The sequence below is a fragment of the Phyllobates terribilis genome, unplaced genomic scaffold, assembly GCF_046119375.1.
Source record: "Phyllobates terribilis strain yellow unplaced genomic scaffold, ASM4611937v1 Scaffold_12__6_contigs__length_324123572, whole genome shotgun sequence".
NCBI classification, from domain to species: domain Eukaryota; kingdom Metazoa; phylum Chordata; class Amphibia; order Anura; family Dendrobatidae; genus Phyllobates; species Phyllobates terribilis.
In genome coordinates this window covers 159,466,183-159,486,613 of record NW_027362772.1, presented here as the reverse complement: position 1 = coordinate 159,486,613, position 20,431 = coordinate 159,466,183, and the positions used below count along the sequence as shown (strand labels likewise).

General features: G+C 45.9%; 1 protein-coding gene across 9 annotated transcripts in view; it reads right to left on the bottom strand.

Moving 5' to 3' along the window:
- The window catches only part of FLT3LG (fms related receptor tyrosine kinase 3 ligand), a 112,661-nt gene extending 92,640 nt beyond the window's left edge, over positions 1-20,021 (bottom strand). For 6 of the 9 annotated variants that reach the window (XM_073656461.1, XM_073656460.1, XM_073656462.1 and 3 more), the window contains exon 1: positions 19,713-20,020. In XM_073656461.1, the coding sequence (XP_073512562.1) occupies positions 19,713-19,987 (275 nt within the window). In that variant the 5' untranslated portion in view covers positions 19,988-20,020. Of the gene's footprint in view, positions 1-13,485; positions 13,639-19,712 lie in introns of those variants that run through there. The other 3 variants (XM_073656458.1, XM_073656459.1, XM_073656466.1) reach the window with 2 other exon arrangements.
- Positions 20,022-20,431: the final 410 nt, after the last annotated feature.

The following is a 20,431-nucleotide window of genomic DNA, read 5'->3' as shown; positions in this document are numbered from 1 at the left end:
GTGGCGCCGACTGAGGAGGACCCCACCGGCCAGAGGAAGACCCAGCGACAGATACAACGAGGACGGACGACCTATTTGCCGCCGCTGCAATCAACCCGGACATGTGGCAAGGTACTGTCATTTAAACGGGCACAACCTGGGGTAGAGGGCCAACCCCCAGGCATAAGACCATCAGGCCCATCAAACTGGCGTGATATATACGTAGGGGGACGTCCAATCTTGCCTGTGGTACTGGATGGCATTCCTATGAGTGCCCTACTAGACACTGGGTCACAGGCCACCACCATCCCGTACGTGCTCTTCAAGCAGTACTGGAATGATTCGGACATAACCCACTACCCAGACGACGACCTGAGTATCATCGCCAGCAATGGTCAGCCCGTGCCGCAGGTGGGATTCAAGGAGGTGACCATTAAAATCGGTAAAGTCGAACTGGCGGCACAAGGACTGATTATAGTGGACATAGACCGTCATGAGAGTCACCCTAGAATCACCCTGGGAACCAATGTAATTGAAAATTGTCTTGCAGAGGTGATTCTCATTTTACAGCAGGTTGCCAAGAACGCCAGTTCCGGCCAGCAGCGTGTGCTCCAAAAAGAGATCCGGGCACTGATGAAGCGGCAACAGGTGGAACTATCTGGTGGTGAGATAGGTAGCGTGAGAATGTGTGACCCGTTCCCTATTGCCATGCCCCCAAAAAGTGAGATGATGATTTGGTGCCGGGCAGCTATTGGTCTAAGAGGTAGAGACTACCAAGCAATGGTAGAACCCGTCTACTCAGACAGTAGGCCCACCATTTTGACAGCACGGGGGGTGGTCGATGTACGCCATGGGAGGGTGCCCGTTCGCATCATAAATATCGGTGAGAGAGAAGTACACCTGCCCCGGTATGCCACGCTAGCTAAATTGTTCACCATAAACCAGAATTCTGTACAGGCCGTAGAACCCTTGCCTCCATCTCAACCAGAGGAAGGTAACGGCTCTAAGAAACCAGTGGAGGACTGGTGTCAGCAACTACATCTGGGTACTGACTCCACTCCCTCACACCAGAAACAAGGAGTCTATCGGGTGGTTCAAGAGTACGAGAGAGTGTTTAGTAAACACCCGTTGGACTTCGGGCGAGTAAAGGGGGTAGAACACCACATCCCCACGGGAGACCATCCTCCCATAAAGGAGAGATACCGACCCGTACCCCCTGCACACTACCAACACGCCAAGGGGATGCTTAGAGACATGAAGGAGGCTGGGGTAATCAGAGACAGCTGTAGCCCCTGGGCAGCTCCACTAGTCTTAGTGAAAAAGAAGGACAACACTATGAGAATGTGTGTAGACTACAGGAAGGTCAACCGTATCACACACAAAGATGCGTACCCGTTACCAAGGATAGAAGAGTCCTTAGCTGCATTAAAATCTGCTAATTTCTTCTCTACTTTGGATCTCACTAGCGGGTACTGGCAGGTTCCTGTAGCAGAGGCAGACCGAGAGAAGACCGCATTCACCACCCCGATGGGTCTCAGCGAATTTAACTGTATGCCGTTCGGGCTCTGCAACGCACCAGGAACCTTCCAACGGTTGATGGAATGCTGTCTGGGACACCGGAACTTCGAGACGGTCCTGTTGTACCTGGACGATGTCATCGTATATTCTAAGACCTACGAGGACCACCTGAAACACCTGGCAGAAGTGTTCGAAGCTCTGGCAAACTACGGCGTAAAGGTGAAACCCTCCAAGTGTCACCTCCTGAAACCAAAGGTGCAATACCTGGGACATGTGGTGAGTGCTGACGGAGTGGCTCCTGACCCTGATAAGATCACCGTGATTAAGGACTGGCCATGACCCTCCAGCATAAAGGAAGTGCGGCAGTTCCTCGGGTTGGTAGGCTACTACCGAAGATTCATTCCCGGTTTCACCAAAATGGCAGCCCCTATGCAGGACCTCCTGATAGGTCAATCTCGAAAAGCCAAAAACCAGAAGCCGCCCTTCAGGTGGGAAAAGCTGGAAGAGGAGTCCTTTTGCCAGCTGAAGATGGCCCTCACGGGGGATGAAATCCTGGCATATCCAGACTACAGCCAGCCCTTTATCCTCCACACGGACGCAAGTAACATCGGGCTAGGAGCCGTGCTGTCCCAGATCCAGCAAGGAAAAGAACGAGTAATCGCTTACGCTAGCCGAAAGCTACGACCCACCGAGAGGAACCCTGAGAATTATAGCTCATTCAAGCTGGAGTTCCTGGCAGTAGTGTGGGCAGTGACCGAACGTTTCAAGCATTACCTTGCCTCCTCCAAATTCATCGTGTACACGGATAACAACCCGTTGACACACCTGGACACTGCAAGGCTCGGTGCTCTGGAACAGAGATGGATGGCTCGCCTGTCCAACTTTGAATTCACCATCAAATACCGGGCAGGACGCTCAAATGCCAACGCGGATGCCCTGTCTAGAATGCCGAACTTACCGGACGTAGGGGAAGATCCAGAAGATCTGGAAGAAGTTGAGCTCCCTGCGTTCCACCGTCATGGGATTACCCAGTATTCCCACCGTGTGAAGGACAGGCGCTCCGCGACGTTCAATCCCTTGCCCCACTACAACTGGGCGGAGACGCAAGACAGTGATCCTGCAGTCCGTCTGGTGAAGGAAATGCTGACCCAAGCCGATGCCAGTCTGGACCCAGACGCCCCAGAGGAGACTAAGCAACTGTGGAAGGAGAAAAGTAGGCTGTTCCTCTACAGGGAGAAGTTGTGCCGGAGAATGGTTAACTCTCGAACACATGAGTTGACCTGGCAGGTAGTGGTCCCCAGACGAGACGCGGCTATGATTCTGGAAGCGTACCACAACGGAGCAGGACATTTCGGGTGGAAGAAGCTGGAGTTCTTGTTGCGTGAACGGTTCTACTGGGTAGACATGAGAGGAGCCATCGAGAGGTGGTGCAGAGACTGTGGACCGTGCCACCTAAGAAGGAAGGACCGTGCCAGCCAGAAGACTCCCTTGCAGCCCATCATCACCCGACAGCCACTGGAACTGGTAGCCCTGGACCATGTGAAACTGGCTCCAAGCAGATCTGGGTATGTCTACGCCCTCACAATCGTAGATCATTACTCCCGGTTCCTGGTGGTGGTCCCGGTCAAGGACTTAACGGCTCAAACAGCAGCTAGAGCCTTCCAGCAGCACTTCTGCCGTCCACACGGGTACCCGGACCAAGTGCTGACAGACCAAGGGCCAGCCTTCGAAGCGGAAGTCTTCCAGGAGTTCTGCAACCTGTATGGCTGCACGAAGATAAGAACAACGCCCTATCACCCACAAACTAATGGACTCTGCGAGAAGATGAACCAGGTGGTGATAGACCTCCTGAAAACATTGCCCCTGGAAGAATGCAGTCTGTGGCCTGAGAAGCTGCCTGATCTGGTGGACCTATACAACCACATCCCTGTAGGTTCTACCAACTGTACCCCGGCTTACCTAATGAGAGCGAGGCCTGGTAAGCTGCCTATCGACCTGGATATGGGAGTCCTGACGCCCGAGGACACCTCGCCAGAGGCAGAGACTGGGATACAGGACGGCAGCAGCAGTATCGGAAAGTGCAGGAGAGCGTGGAGCGAAGTCTGTCTCAAGCTAGAGAAAGGCAAGAGAAGGCTTATAATCAGTATGCTCCCGCTGTTCCCCTGGTACCTGGAGAGCAGGTCTTGAAGAGGAAAAGACGGCTCCACAAGTTGGACGACCAGTGGGAGAAGGACCCGTACACCGTACTGCCATCAAGCCATGAGAACCCAAAGATTTGCGTGATCAGTAAGGATGGAGGAGAAACCACAGCCATTGTCTCCAGAGACCACCTGAAGAAGTGTCCCGAGCAGCTGCAAAACCCTGAAGAAGAAGATCAAGAAAACCCTCGACCCGCAGAGGAAAGGGAAGAAATGATCAGGACTGTACTCGGAGACTTCCCCCGGTCTTGGACACAAGTAAACGGTGCTGTCGTGGTACCCGTCCTCACCTTTCTCCAGCCAGCCCCGCAAGTGCCTACAGAGGAACAAGTAGAGCTGGAAAAGCAGCCGGCCCAAGAGGCAGAAGAGTCCACGCCAGCAGTACAGGAGGATCAACCCTCTGCTAGTAGTGAGCCTGCCGTGCCCCTAGTGAGCCAAAGAGTGCGCAGAAAGCTGCCCAGCCTGCCCATAACACCTCCTACACCCTGTAGTGCAGGACCAGTTAGTGAGCTCCGTAGGTCCACTAGGGTTACCAGAGGCCAGATGCCCGTACGTTGGAGAATCTAAGTTGGCTAGTTGCTTTAACTATTTTATGTTTACCTGTTTTGTTGTAGCCGTTGCTAATTATGTTTTTCAGTTACAGATTTCTTTATATGGACTGACAGGTTATGGACAGTGAGTAACCGGAACTCTGTTGTAAATATGTTTGGAGCGTAACCCAGGAATGGACTAAAGACTGTTGAAGACTCGGGGCAGGACAGACCCCTACCTGGTTACGGCTCCCTGTTCTTTGGTGAAATGGACACCCTTATTGCTTCCCGGTTACGGACACGCCGTGACCATCTCATGTATTTAATTGTTATTGTTTATACCCTGTTATGTTTTGAAAAAAAAATATGTTTAGTCCGGGAGTACTAAATTTCACTAGGGGGGAATGTGGCACCCCAGGGGTCTGGTTTCCACAGTAATAGCAGTATTACGTCTGTGAGCAGGTGGGAGGTCTCCTGGGCAGGAATCCTAAGCATGCCACACCTCCTGCCCAGTCCTGGGAGGGGAAGAACTTCCCCTACATAAACTGGGGCTGAGGCAGGGTTAGACAGAGGAGTTCCAGACAGAGACGGAGTCTGGTCTGGACACGCAGAAACAGGGACAGATAGACATCAGGAGCTCTGTAGGAGCCAAGGAGAAGCGCCAGGGGCTGGAGCTGTGCAGAGCTCGCCCTGGGAGAAGGTACTAAAACCGGACACAGGAGTCCGAGGCTGTGGGGACTAAGATATACCCAGCAGCAGAATCCATCCGGCAGGGGATTCCAGGTCCTCTGGCCATAAAAGCCCGGAGGCTCAGTCACAACGAAGGGACCAGCACCGCCATCCCGGAGCGGAGGCTAACAGGAGGCCCCAGGCCACCAGCCATACGGGTGAGCACCACACAGTATACCCAGGGACGTGGGCTACTTGTAACCGCCGAAAGCAGGGTAGCCAGGAAGGGTACAGACTAATGGGAAGGCCTACAACTCCACCTGGCCAGGGGAACTCCGGCTTACTCGCAGACTAACCAGGCCCCAACTACTAGCCAGTACTCCCGGGGGAATTTGCCTTGTACCATCAGTAAAGGCCCTGAACTGTACCCTCGCGTCTCCGTGCTTCCTTGTCGCACCGTTAGTGCTGGGACATCCACACCATCACTCCCAACATCACCCACATCCGCTGCCCTGAGGCCATACCTTTCCCGTTGGGGGTTATATCAACATTGCTGCACACCTATACCACCGGCCTCAGCGGTCTGCCCTGCAGTGGCGGTTTCATAACCGCATTCAACGGGTGGCGTAGTCGGACACTAATACCATCATACCAATAACTGCCACTTAGTTTGACCACCCTGGGCGCGGACCGGGTCACCGCCACACGAAGACTACTACCCCCATCGGATCCGGCTCCGGGTATTCCCCGCGCGCACGCGCGCCGCACTACAGCACTGGCCCAGGGGGTGAGTCATATACACCCAGGCAGGGTGTTAATTAGCTAGAGGAAGGTAGCCGCTGGGTCCTAGAGACAGCCTCTAAGAAGATGACTGTAATGCCAAACGTAGAGGAGATCTCCTGCAACCAACTGCAGGGCGACTGTCACTTCTGACACCCGTAACACTACGTATGCTCAAACATGGAGCAAATCAGTATTGGAGGATGTGTTCAGGACAAATAAAAGGGAAATAAAGAAGGAGGATGGCATAGTTTGGGATCTCTAAGATAGGAATATTTTTTGGAAATGGCCCTATTTCCAAATTTAAATGATTTTGGATATATGTCCTTTTCAGTCACCAATGGGATCTTAGGAATATGTCTTCAATCCCCATGACTCACAACGTTAGAGTCAGCGAATTGTGTTGTTTCTCTGTTACTCCTGGTCATGTAAATGATGCCCAGCATGTGATCGCTGCAAAAATTAATAGAAACTGATAGGAAGCTCCAAAATCATAACTGCTTCTTCCAAAAACAGCGCCACACCTGTCCACAGGTTATGTGCTGTATTGCAGCTCAGCCACATTCTCTCCAATGGCAATGAGCAGACATTACCCATGGATAGGTGCATAGTTGTTTTAAAGAAAACAGACATCTTTTTCTAGTCTTTACCCCATACAAAAAAATGTGAGCCCTTTTGTCGAGTTAATTAATATCTTACTTTTTGGGGGATGATTTTAGAAAATATCACATATCGGGGAAAATGTATTATCACTGCTTTATTTAGTATTTTGACACATAGTAAGAATTAGTGCTGGATCCAAGTATCCTCCATTTATTGACAGTTTGGAGTTTTTTGGCAAACTTACTGTAAAGTAAAACAAAACCCAAAAACTTATCATAATGTCCACTCTTAAATTTCTTTGATTTAGTAAAGATCTCCAATTTCTTGCTAAAAAAATCTAAATACACTCTCACAACCTATCAAAATAGGCTGCAGTTCACACCACAGCCACTGGGTGGCGACATAGACACATATGGCATACACATCTCCAGACAGAGTACCATGAAATTGTGCTGGTTTCTTTATTTCTTTTACAATCCTTTAAATATCACTCCATTATACATGTTATCAAGATACTCAAATATTTTGTCTCTAAGCGCCAAAAATTTTGTTTTAGCTCTAAACATTGGTTGCCTTAGGTGAACAGTTATTGAACTAGTGATAAGATATTATATATTTCTTTTTATTCAAGGTATGAATGGTATTAAGGACTAAAGCCAACATTCTTGAAATACATAAATGGGAGGGTGTTGGTATTTAGGCTCCTTTGAATTTCTACATTTAGCACTTATGAGACTTGGATCTGTCCTCCATGAATGTTGTCAGAGGCTAACACATCATTGGTGCAACCAGAGCAGCCGCACAGGGTCCCAGGAGGTAAGGAGTCCACTATCACCTCCAAAGCAGGTGGAATTGTACATTATAATGAGCTATTGGGCTGCAAAGGGCCCATATATTGTTCTAGCACAGGGGCCGCTTCTGTGTCTGCCGAAGCTTGAAGTTCTCTGAAATCGTAAAACCCCCTTTAACGGGAAATATGATGTCAGGAGAGATGAGGAGTCCTCTTTAATGCATTTAATCAACCATGACAAGTGAGGTCTGCTCATTTTGATCTGTCACCAGTCAACCTTATCAAACAAATTGATTTAATGTAATCTAAGTAATAATGGAGAGAGCTACTGTACATGGAGAAAAAAAGAGGTCAGTTATAGAGTTAAACAATCAATAAATCCATAGATTAGGTAGCCTGATTCTGTGATCTTATACTGGACTCGCAGTGCACCTGACTTAAGCATTAGGTCATTTTCTGATGACACATTCCTTCTTATACCCAGGGGCTAGTCCCGGTATCTGCTTACTTCTTACCATGCATCACACTTGTGAACTCTGCAGCAGTTATGCCAGCAGGTTTAGCACATGGCTGCTCAGACAGACACTGATGATGTCCCTGTCTGGATATATCATAGTTTTTGATCTGCTAGTTGAAGATCCCTGGTCTTGTAAACTACTAGGTTTGCGTTTTTTAAAGAGGTTGTCCACTGCTTTTACATTGATGGCCTATCCTTAGGATAGTTCATCAATGTGTGATCGGCCAGGGTCCGGCACCCTCGCCGATCAGCTGTTATCAGTGTCGGCCACCGACCGGAAGTACTCACTTGTGGAGCTGGCCGTCTACTTGTAGTGGCTGCCGCAGAGTACTACACATCTGTCTCCTATTGATTTGAATAGGAGGCGGATGTGTAGTACCCTGTGGCAGTCACTACAAGTAGGCCAGCTCTGCAAGTGAGTACTTCCGGTCAGCAGCCGAAGCCGACACTGATGACGGCGAGATGCCGGACCCTGGTCGATCAGACATTGATGACCTGTCCTAAGGATAGGCCATCTATGTAAAAGTAGTGGACAACCTCTTTAATAATTCAGATAATACCGGTCTCCGTTTTCCCCTATCTCATTACCTCCAACTACTATAAAAGTAGGGTAGAGTAAGTATAGGGATGCTGTTGGACCACCTGGCATAGTGGCAAATGAGCTATTATTTAATATATACGAAGACTCTTGGGATTAGTAATTAGTGTTGATCAGATCATTTGGGATTCGAATTCGTCAACTTCGTCAACTTTTCCCCAAAAATGTAAAAAAATAAATGTGCTCCAAATTGAATGTACCTTATTATGCTCTGAGATCTCTCCAGATCCCAAAGCATAGTAAGTGTAAGATGCAAAAAACAATACCTCCCCACCTACCTCTCCAGATGCCTCTCTGCTAGCCGTCCAGCCATCTTCTTGCATCTACAGCCTCTTTACTAATATCAAGGACTTTCGGACCACGAATTGAAAGATTACAGCGCAAATCATGATATCACAACTTCACGACCTTACGATGACAATGACGCCCAAGACCCGATCATGTATGGAAGTCCTGGCCTATATTTATTTATTTATTATTATTTATTATTATAGCGCCATTTATTCCACGGCGCTTTACATGTGATAGGGATATACATAACAAAAGCATTTACATAATCTTAACAAAACGAGTCAGCGACTGGTACAGGAGGAGCGAGGACCCTGCCCGCGAGGGCTCACAGTCTACAAGGGATGGGTGAGGATACAGTAGGTGAGGGTAGAGCTGGTCGTGCAGTGGTGGTTACTGCAGGCTGTAGGCTTGTCGGAAGAGGTGGGTCTTCAGGTTCCTTTTGAAGGTTTCCACGGTCGGCGAGAGTCTGATATGTTGGGGTAGAGAGTTCCAGAGTAGGGGGGAAGCACGGGAGAAATCTTGTATACGATTGTGGGAGGAGGAGATAAGAGGGGAGTAGAGCAGGAGATCTTGTGAGGATCGGAGGTTGCGTGCAGGTAAGTACCGGGAGACTAGGTCACAGATGTATGGGGGAGACAGGTTGTGGATGGCTTTGTATGCCATGGTTAGAGTTTTGAACTGAATTCTCTGGGCAATAGGGAGCCAGTGAAGGGATTGACAGAGAGGAGAGGCCGGGGAATAGCGGGGGGACAGGTGGATTAGTCGAGCAGCAGAGTTTAGGATAGATTGGAGAGGTGCAAGAGTGTTGGAAGGGATGCCACGGAGCAGGAGGTTGCAGTAGTCGAGGCGGGATATGATGAGGGCATGCACTAGTGTTTTTGCAGAGTCTTTGCTGAGGAATGCACGGATCCGGGAGATGTTTTTGAGTTGGAGTCGGCAGGAGGTGGAAAGGGCTTGAATATGTGGCTTGAAGGAGAGATCAGAGTCCAGGGTTACCCCAAGGCAGCGAGCTTGTGGGACTGGGGAGAGTGAACAGCCATTGACGTTGATGGATAGGTCGGATGGGGGATGTGAATGAGAGGGTGGAAAGATGATGAACTCTGTTTTATCCATGTTGAGTTTTAGAAACCTGTCGGAGAAGAAGGATGAGATGGCGGACAGACATTGTGGGATTCTGGTTAGTAGGGAGGAGATATCGGGTCCAGAGAGGTAGATCTGTGTGTCGTCAGCATAGAGGTGATACTGAAAGCCGTGAGACTCTATGAGCTGTCCCAGGCCGAAGGTGTAGATGGAGAAGAGCAGAGGTCCTAGAACTGAACCTTGGGGGACACTGACAGATAGGGGGCGAGATGAGGAGGTGGTGCGTGAGTGGGAGACGCTGAATGTCCTGTCTGTTAAGTATGAGGAGATCCAAGATAGAGCCAAGTCCGTGATGCCAAGAGATGAGAGAATCTGGAGTAAGAGGGAATGGTCCACTGTGTCAAAGGCAGATGACAGGTCCAGAAGGAGGAGGATGGAGTAGTGTCGTTTGGATTTGGCATTTAGTAGGTCGTTGGTGACTTTGGTCAGGGCAGTTTCAGTCGAGTGATGCGGTCGGAAGCCAGATTGTAGACGGTCGAAGAGGGAGCAGGAGGAGAGGTGGGAGGACAGTTCAAGGTGGACATGTTGTTCTAGAAGTTTTGAGGCAAAGGGGAGGAGTGATATGGGGCGGTAGCTGGTCAGAGAGGAAGGGTCAAGGGAGGGCTTTTTGAGGATGGGTGTGATTGCGGCATGTTTGAAACATGAGGGGAAGACTCCGGTTGTTAGTGATAGATTGAAGAGGTGGGTTAGGGTTGGGATGAAGACTGAGGTGAGGTTAGTGATGAGGTGGGATGGGATTGGGTCAAGTTCGCAGGTGGTGAGGTGTGATTTGGAGAGTAAAGAGGAGACTTGACCTTCTGTAATGGTGGAGAAGTGGGGTTTGGAGGAGGAGGGTTGAGTAGATATGAGGAGGGGTTGTGTGGACTTTAGGCCAAAGTTTTGTCTGATGGTGTCAATCTTCTGTTTGAAGAATGAGGCAAAGTCGTCGGCTGAGATGAGAGAAGAGGGAGGAGGTGCTGGGGGACGAAGGAGAGAGTTGAAAGTGTTAAATAGCTGTTTAGGGTTGTGAGATAGGGAGGATATGAGAGATGAGAAGTAGGTTTGTTTTGCTGTAGTGAGTGCGGACTTGAAATTAGTGAGAGAATGCTTGAATACGATGAAGTGCTCGATGGAGTGAGACCTTTTCCATCTCCGCTCCGCAACCCTGGAGGCCCGGCGCAGTTCTTTGGTAAGTTTAGTGTGCCAGGGTTGCCTGTTGAATGTGCGAGGTGTGGTGTGTGTGAGAGGGGCGATCGAGTCTAGAGCTGCAGCTATTGTGGTGTTATATGAAGCAGCAGCAACGTCTGCATCGTGCAAGGAATTTATGTCTGTGAGAGGAAGGAGGGATTCAGAGAGAAAGTGTAGGTCAAGGTGTTTGAGATTTCTGCGAGGGTGTGTGAGTTTGTGGAGTGGGGATTGTGCACCCGGAGAGGAGAGGGTAGAGAATGTGAGGAGGTTATGGTCAGAGAGAGGGAGTGGTGAGTTAGAGAGGTTAGATAGGGAACAGAGGCGGGTGAAGATGAGGTCCAGTGTGTGGCCATCTTTGTGGGTGGGTGTTGAAGACCATTGAGTGAGTCCAAAGGAGGAAGTGAGGGATAGGAGCTTAGAGACAGACGAGTGGGGAGTGTCAATGGGGATGTTGAAGTCACCCATTATGATAGTGGGGATGTCAGTGGAAAGGAAGTGAAGCAGCCAGGTAGTGAAATGGTCTAAGAAGGTGGTGGCTTGTCCTGGGGGTCGGTAAACGACGGCCAGTTGGAGGTTGGAGGGGGAATAGATGCGCACACAGTGCACCTCAAAAGAGGGGAGTGTAACGGAGGGTGGCAGTGGGATTTTGGTGAAAGCGCAGAGTTCTGATAGGAGGAAACCTACGCCTCCACCATGTTTGCCATTGGGGCGGGGGGTGTGGGAAAGGTGGAATCCGCCATATGAAAGGGCAGCTGGGGAGGCTGAGTCAGAGGTGGTGAGCCAGGTTTCGGTGATGGCGAGGAAGGAGAGTTTGTTTGTAATGAAAAGATCGTGGATGAAGGAAAGTTTGTTGCAGACAGAGCGAGCGTTCCATAGAGCTCCTGTTAGTATAGCTGAGGAGGTGGGTATTAGTTGGATGGGTATGAGGTTAGAAGGGTTGCGACAGTTTGAGGAAGGTCGTGGATAGGAGGTAGAAGTAACTGTGGGGATATGGCGAGGAGGACCAGGATTTGGAGAGATATCTCCAGCAGTGAGGAGGAGCAGAGAAAGTGTTAGCAGGTGGGAGCAAGAGAGAGCATGAGGTGGCTGTCTGTGTTTGGAGATCCAGGATTGAATGTTGAGGAATAATTTGGAGGAGGAGGTGAGATGAATGGGGAGGATAGAGGGAGAGATGATGAGTTTCTTACTTGGTGTAGGGATTTGAGGGGTTATTAGAAAGTGGAGGACTATAGAGGAAAAAGTGAGAGCTAACAGAAACATAGTTTAAGGAGAGTAAGTGGTCAAAGTGTTTGTTACCTGACTCCTGCCCAACTGCCTCTGAAATAACTGCCACTTCTCTCCGAAGCCACTTTGCACAAGAAGACGCGTGCACACCCCAGCACGCGTGCACCCCTTACAGAGAGTCTAAATATATAGGCCACATTAAACTATATCAGGTGTAGGGCATTGTGGGAACGGCTTGTGGATAAATTAACAGCTGGTCATTTCAACAGGAGATGGCTGGGTGATCAAAGACAGAGCCAGGACGCAAGTCTCTGCAGTTTAGCACCTCTAAAAATCAGATAAGGTATATAGTGGGGAAAGAACAAACATATGTGAATATTGATTGGAGTGGGACAGATGAAGCAGGGGAATTATGCAGAGCATGTACCAGAGAGATGGGTCAGCAGAGCATTAGATATATATAGTGAAGTGTCCAAAGATGTGGTGCACGAAGGTGGAAAGAAGATGACTAGACGGCGGATAACAAGTAGCAGAGTGGTCGGAGAGGTGAGCGGTAAGCTATTTGTTTTGTTTTTTTTGCTTTTTTTCCATTTGCCGGTCCTAAATGTTCATCAAAATCGAGGCAAGGCATTTTTTTTTAGAATTACAAATCAAATCACAATTGCAATGGAATTGTGAATTTCAGGAAATCTGACTCAAACTTAATCTTCTGTGAATTGATCCCCTCACCTCTCTTAGTAATTTTATTTTAGTTAGTATTAAATATTGATTTTCATCCCCGGTCTAAGTGAAAATGCTGCAGTCATTTCACAGTCTAGTGTAAAAGCTGCCACCAGTCAGTCTATAGTTTATTATACAAGCAAAAAAAAAAACAATTTGATTCCTAAATTTCAAGACTCAGGAGCAAATTGTCTCTTCAGAGAGGAAAAGGACTAGAACTCTAGAACTCCAATAGGTGGTACTAGAGTTCTAGTCCTCTTCCTCTCTGAAGAGACAATTTGCATATTTAATTTCCCAGAGAAGCACTGCATGGCCTACAAGGTTCCTCACTCTGACATGCCAGGCCATGAGAAGGAACGTTAACCCTTAGACCCACGATTTAGGAGCCAAAGGCATCCAAGCGATGTTTTATATTTTTTTTCTGAGCCCTAAAATTTGTGATTTGATGTATTAATCATCTGAATGCAAATAACCCAGTTCTACTAATCTTGATTTAGGACAGGGTGCCTTCCTTAAAATCCAGCTCAGGATCATTAAAATTTGGAACATAAAGAAAACATTTCTCTGTTTGACGAAGTATATTTTATATCTTTCTAATGGCCGGCATGGAAATTAAAAACTATGTATGTAGCTTTAAAAAAATAGAAAATAACCCTTTCCTACATTTCTATTTCCAATTCTCAGTATGTCAATGTTTTCCTTCAGGATTTGCATGTGGCTGCTTTAAAGCTATAAATTATAATTGGAATTTCTCTACTTACCATTTCTAGCCATTGGTTTGGAGATCAGAATTTGTAGAAAATGTAGCAAAATTAGTGCTGCAGAAAACGCTGCAGATGGTTTAGTTCCCGACCTCTCTGAACTCTTGTGCTTTCTTCTTGCTAGCACATACTATGTGTAGTGATCGAGGAAATGAAGCAGAAGGAGGAATTTATGACTTTGCTATAATAAAAAAAATAACACAAAAGGGAAGTCCCAAGTAGTAGATACCTTTTAACTAAAATGTGACAGCTATTTGTCATCACTATCTCAGTCATTAAAAGGTATCAACGCTAGAGATGAGCAAAGCAACACTTAATAGTTCAGGGTTTGTACCGGACAGTTAGTGTCCGATCCTAAAAGCTGAATACGGACTTCTCCTGGAAGTCTGTGTTCAATGTTCAGAGTTCTGGGGGAAGCCCGGGAGGAGAGGGAGAATTTTTCAGCTGAAAAGTTCAGGTCCCCATTCTTTTCAATCGGGTTCGTGTTCTGGCTCAAGTTTGGGTACAGTTCTGGTACCTGAACCGAACTTTGGAATAAAGTTCGGATTGGGTACGATAACCCAAACTTCCACGAGTCTGCTCGTCCCTACTCTCAGAACTCCCTTTTCTATTATTTTTTTTTTATCTGTTGGCCAACGTTGATACAAAGATATATTTTTCTTTTTCAGCTTCTCATGCCTCCACTTCATATCCCAGAATGTAAGTGGACTATCCCCTTTACCTCTACTACATTTTTATTCTGCCCATCCCCTTCTTTCCCATCCCTTCCTTTCCCATCCCTGTCTCCTTTCTCTTCCTTTTTGTGTGTTTTCTTTGCATAGATTAGTTTCCTCATGCTAATTTTCCATAATTCTCATGATCACCGGCAGCTATTGACTTTTCTTATTACTGTGAAAGTTTAATCATTAGAAATAGAACATTACAAAAAAAATTATTAAACTTTGACCCCCATAAAAAAAACTTTTTAATATATGCACTATTTATCTGTCTGCTGTATTTGCTGCTTATTTCCATGCTGTATCATACGACATATCTGACCGCTGTCCATACATGTGCAGTTACGTCAGCAGCTTAGTCGGGGGGGGGGATCCCCAGACAAAGCATCAGGTTTCAGACAGGGGAATCTCCGAATCTCACAGCGGGGACTCTGGCTGCTTGGAAGGTTATGGCGTACGGGGACACCTGCTGTTCGAATATTCCCTCTAGCTGAATTGACAAAGGTGGTGGCTAAGATATGTTAACTACGATAACTCCACAAACCCTGGGTAAAATCTGAGCTGGGACAGTGGCTCCTAACACACAAGGTCGTCCCAATATTAATGCCCCTTTTTATGCCTCTCCTTTGGAGCAAAGTGTAAGGTACAGCAGCCCGCACACACCAGAGGGACAGAACAAGGCTTTCTCTTATGCTTTTTCTTTCTTTTATGTTAAATTAGTACAGGTCTGTGCAGGGTTGGACTGGTCCACCAGAGAACCGGAGAATCCTCCGAAGGGCCCTAACTTCTCCTTCAGGAGAGTTCATAGTGTGACAGTATGGGGGAGAGCGAGCAGTGGAGGTATCCAGAGAGGTGAGCGGTGATGTGAGCATTATTTTTTTTTTAAAACCTTTTACCAGACCTTTAGTTCAGCAACCACCATTTTGCTGAATTCACGTGAAGCAAAATCCAAAAATTCACATGCATATTTTTGTAAAATTCAATTCTACTTGAATAAATTCGCCCATCTCTAATTAGAAAAAAAAAGTAATAAGGTAGTGTTCACACATAAACTCTGCAGAACAAGGAGGCTTCAAATATCCTGGATTAAGTAAATAAAATGGTCAGTAAATAAATGTTGTTCTGTTGATAATGAAGTTATACAATTTTCCAGTATACATTCTGTATCAATTCTTTATGCATTTCAAGATCTGCTTTTGCTTTAATTTAAAGGGCTTATTCAGGACTTTGCTTATTTTTTGCCATGCTGTTAAGATCTTATGGACATGTAGCTGCTACCTACCTTAATATAATATTAATATTAGTGAGTAGGACCGTCCCGACTGGGTCACCTTGTCGTGGTTGGATGTTTTTTTTTTTTAATCAAAAACAGTGATTACTAAGTATCCTATGTTATTTATATGCACTATTGCTTTTTTTACTTATTTAGAGCTGGGTATGTACTCATTTTATTTCTATCATAGGTTTAGCTACTGCCTACCTCTGCCAGCTTAGATCAGTCATGGACCGCTCATGTGGGCGATTCTATTGCTTCCTGTGGCGTCATAGGAAGAGCAGCTCTTCTTCTTCAACAGAGCAGCTCTTAATCTTCCAGCTCTGCTTTGTCGACAGGGTATCACTGCCGACGCCATGCTGATTGATAGCCGGCTCCCCGCAGTTAGAAAGCAGGGAGCAGCCTGTCAGTCAGTATTATATCAGCAGTGTCGCCTCGTCAAAAGAGGAAGAGCTTCTCTGTAGATGTGATGTCACGAGAAGCCGCAGACTCGTGGACAAGAGCGTTCCATGAGGTGGCAGAAATCAGCATCGGGCAGTTAACAACTACCTACCTGCCTGTAAGTTCTTAGCCCCATAGAAAAAAAATTGCAAAGTCCAGGATAACCCCTTTAAAGGGAAACTGAATTGTTATCATGCTGTGAACCAAAGCTTGAGATATAGATAGGAACACTTTTTATCAAGATTGTAAAGGGAGCGGTGCTAAAAGTGGAATTTAGTTGGGCAAGTTGGAGCTTGTCAGATATCCTTGTGAAACAAAGAAACAGTGTTTACAAGGGAATTTGTAGACCTGTTATATTCAAAAAGTTAGGCTATGTTCACACGTTGCGTTTTTTTGCTGCGTTTTACAGTACCAGCAAAGTCTATGAGATTTCAGAAATCTCATGCACACACATTCATTTTTTTTTCCTGACTGTTTTGTCAAACAGCTGCATTTTTGCAAACTGCAGCAGGTCACTTCTATCAGCATTTTTGCAGCATTTTCACCCATAGAAAGCAATGGGTAAGTGCAAAAATGATGCAAAAAAAAAAAATGCAGGTATAAGGTTTTGCTGCGTTTTTGGTGCCAAAACTTGAGGAAGGTGAATCAGGTTTTTTTTTATGCACTAAGGCTAAGTACCCACGATGCAGAAATGCTGCATATTTTTTCCGCTTCTCCCTGGCAGGAAAAACACATGCGGATTTTACATGCGTTTTTCCCGCCAGGTACGAGAAGAAGCGTTTGTCAAGCGTTTCTGCATGCATTTCTGCATGCGGGTTATCAAGCGCTTTTTTTGAGCATCACTTGGAAAAGTGCTTGACAACTTGGTCACACTATATAAATCCATGCAACCGGCATATATAGTGTGACCAAGTAATAGTTAAAAAAAAAGAATAAGAATGGTGAAAAATAAAAAATAAAGATTATACTTACCTTCCAATATCTCCTCCGCTCCGTCCGGTCTCCCCGGTGTCTCGCGGTGGTGTGAAGGACCTGCGATGACGTCATTGAGTCATGTGACAGGTCACGCGACCGCCGACATCAGCAGTCTCGTGACCTGTCACATGACTCAATGACGTCATGTCAGGTCCTCACACCACCGCGAGCCGCCCAACACACCTCACGCATTGCTATGGAGACCGGGGGACATCGGAAGGTAAGTATAATCTTTATTTTTTATTTTAAATTATTTTTTTTACAGTTTCTATGGTACCCAGGTCTGTATGAGAGTCTCCTCTTCTCCAGACCCGGGTACCATCCGCACATTGAACAGTGTGATATCCGCGTGTGCACATGTAGTGATGCGGATATCAAGCGTTTCAATGCAAGTCAATGACGGTGATTACGCTGCATTTCCGCAAAATTAATGGACATGCTGCGTATTTTTCCGCAATGATAATCCGCAGCGGAAATTTCCGCAGCATGTGCACAACACATGCGGATTGTCATTGGGGACCATGGGGCAAGTATTACCAAGCGTTTTTTAAGCATTTTCGCTGCGGAAATTCCGCGTCAAAAACGCTTGACAAACGTATAGTGGGCATACAGCCTAAACTTTGTTAGCATGCACAAGAGACAAATGTACCCTGACAAAAACACAGGAAAAAAAACGCAAAAACGAAGCAAACAACACAGCAAAACCTGCTTTTTTGACTTTGCTTCTTTACTGTCAAGAGAGCAGGTTTTACCTGCGGAAAAAAAATGCAGCAAAAACGCTACGTGTGAACATAGCCTTACGGTTGCCAAAAGTGAAACCTATTTATTGTATCAATTCCTTAGGGTTTTGAAGATACCTTCATTGTTTCCTGCCTTCTGGCCTTCTAAGGCAACAAGTTGTAAACAAAATAAAAAAGTGTTAATATCTCAAGAACGGCTGAAAATTTTAACAAGCAGTAAATTGTAAAATTGCTCGTATTTATAAGCTCTATCCAACAATATTCATTTATGAAGATGAAAATAACCCCTTTAAATTTGGTTTTCAGCCAATCAAAATTATTTTGGCTCAAAATAATACAAGAAATGCAACTGACCCTACACTATACCCCACAGGTTCAACTCTGGCGCTTAATTGGGCTTAGCTTCTATCCTCAACACCACAGAAATGGCCAAACTGAGCCGATAACTGACTGCAGCAGTGGTCTCCCTCAGTCAGTGATTGGCTTAGCAGGTATTTTCTTTGTGTTATGGTCAGGACTATGGATCAAAGGCCAGCAGGGATAGAGTAAGTGATGGAACGGACTCTATGTTGACCAGTCTAGTATGATTTTAATTGGCTGGATAATCCCTTTAAGGGATTAAAAGACACAGCTCTGATAATGGTATCCTATCTGTACCAGGCAGTGCACCTCTGTCACTCATCATTCACATCTAAGTCTAATGGCAGGCTGTAGTTTTCAGTTGTTTCTTTTTCTCATTGACACATTTTGCCCCCATACAACAGGGGTTTAAATGTTGCCCATACATCACCACGCTGAGGGTATATCAAAATTACTCAACAAACAGCTTCTAGTCTCACCGTGCCATGTGTCCTTGGCCAGGTTCACACCAACATATAAAAGATTAGAAAACTTGGTTGATTTTTTTTCTCACTTGTCATCTGCATACAATCTGCATTTTTTTTTACTCAGCAGCTATTAACCATTTAGTTTCTTATGCTACAGAATTGCAATGTATTCATAAAAAATCGGATGCTTTACTGCCGATAGCATCAATTTTTATTTTTGAACAGACGAGTCTCAGCTAATTTATGGAAGAAACTAACGCAGATTAGGTCATTGAAACAAAATTGCATATCTGCACTGCCACATTGAATAACATCAGTCTGAGCGCAATCCGTTTTTTTCCAGACAGCACTCGGAACTTAGAGGGTTAAAAATGAAAGAGGATAATCACCTTGTACTTTGTCACTGTTATCGAGCTCCTACCCACAGAAAATCCAACCCCCCCCCCCCCCAAATCCTTCCCATATGTTCAGTATTTGGTCAGTATTTTACATCAGTATTTATAAGCCAAAAAACCAGGAGTGGGTGATAAATACAGAAGTGGCGAGGTGTTTCTATTCTACTTTTCCTCTGATTGCTGCACTCCTGATTTTGGTTTATAAATACTGATGTAAAATACTGACCAAATACTGAACTTAACCTAAGGCCACGGCCCCACTATTAGTATTTGGTCAGTATTTTTTCTCAGGAATGGGTGGTAAATACAGAATTGGTGACTTGTTTCTATTACACCTTTCCTCTGATTGTTCCTTACCTGGTTTTGGCTCCTACTCCTGAGAAAAAATACTGACCAAATACTGACCAAATACTGATAGTGGGGCCAAAACAGAGAAACACTCCAGATGGTTGTTTGCTGAGAAGAGCACATTGTCATGACTCATGCAACAGGTTAACAAAAAAATCTTAAGAACTCCTCATAGGAAAAGCAAAATGATAAGGAAAAAAAAGAGATAAAAGTATAAAAAAAAGGAACAAAGTTATCATGAAAATGTCAAAATGCAAAAAGTATGGAGAACAGACCCCCCAAAATAGAGAAAGGCAAAAAGAACAAACTCCATACATACAGAAGCAAAGATGTGAAGGTTTCTATAGGTAACAGATTCTTGATACTTTGTATTTGTAAACAACTCACAAGTGAAGTGTAAACAACACAAAAGGCAAAAACCGCAGCCTGGGAACAAAGTCCAATCAATGGTGTTTGTGAATGGAGAATACAGAAGAGCTTGCAATAATTTGGTGCAAATCTCAGAAACCTACCCTGGACGTATCTGGAGCAGATGAGGAGTCACACTGCGAGCTTTCTGCTGTGCATGGCTCTCAGAAGGCAGCAATGGCTTTGTGTAAATCCCCCAGCATGTTATAGCAATGCTGACACCCACGAGCCAATAGATCCTTTGGAAATCCCCGTGCGACTTTTTCTGTAGGTAGTTGTCGCACAGAACACTGCGCTGCTGTTGGCCTTCTGCAGTCTGACAAGGAGACTGGACAGCATGGAGACTGATTTCTGGGAAAGCTATCGAAAGTGAAAGCATTCCTTCACATTCCTCAATGCAAAAAAAGGGGCTTGGTCTGCACAGTGTCTTGAGGCACAAAAGCCAAGAATTAGTAACCCCTTCATGTCTGTGCCACATATCCATGTCCAGCAGAAATTACTCATAGGAAAGCAATGCAGCCGATGCATGCAGATCTGTCAGCTATTTATTCCCATGGGAAAGCCCCCTAATCTGGGAAAGACCCTACTACTCACCTCTCCATAAAACAGTGTCCCACTGGAGGCTAGGGGTGAATTTTCATGGAGGTTAATGAATAATACCCTTTGTGCTAAAAAGTATGGAAAATGCGTCAAAAACCAAACATGACATCTTAGGTATGATGGGTTGTTTTTTTTTGGCACACGGAAAAAAAAACGCAGCATTTTAAAGTAACAGGAAAATGAACAAAGCATTATGCAAACAGTGCATTTTTTAGAAAATGCA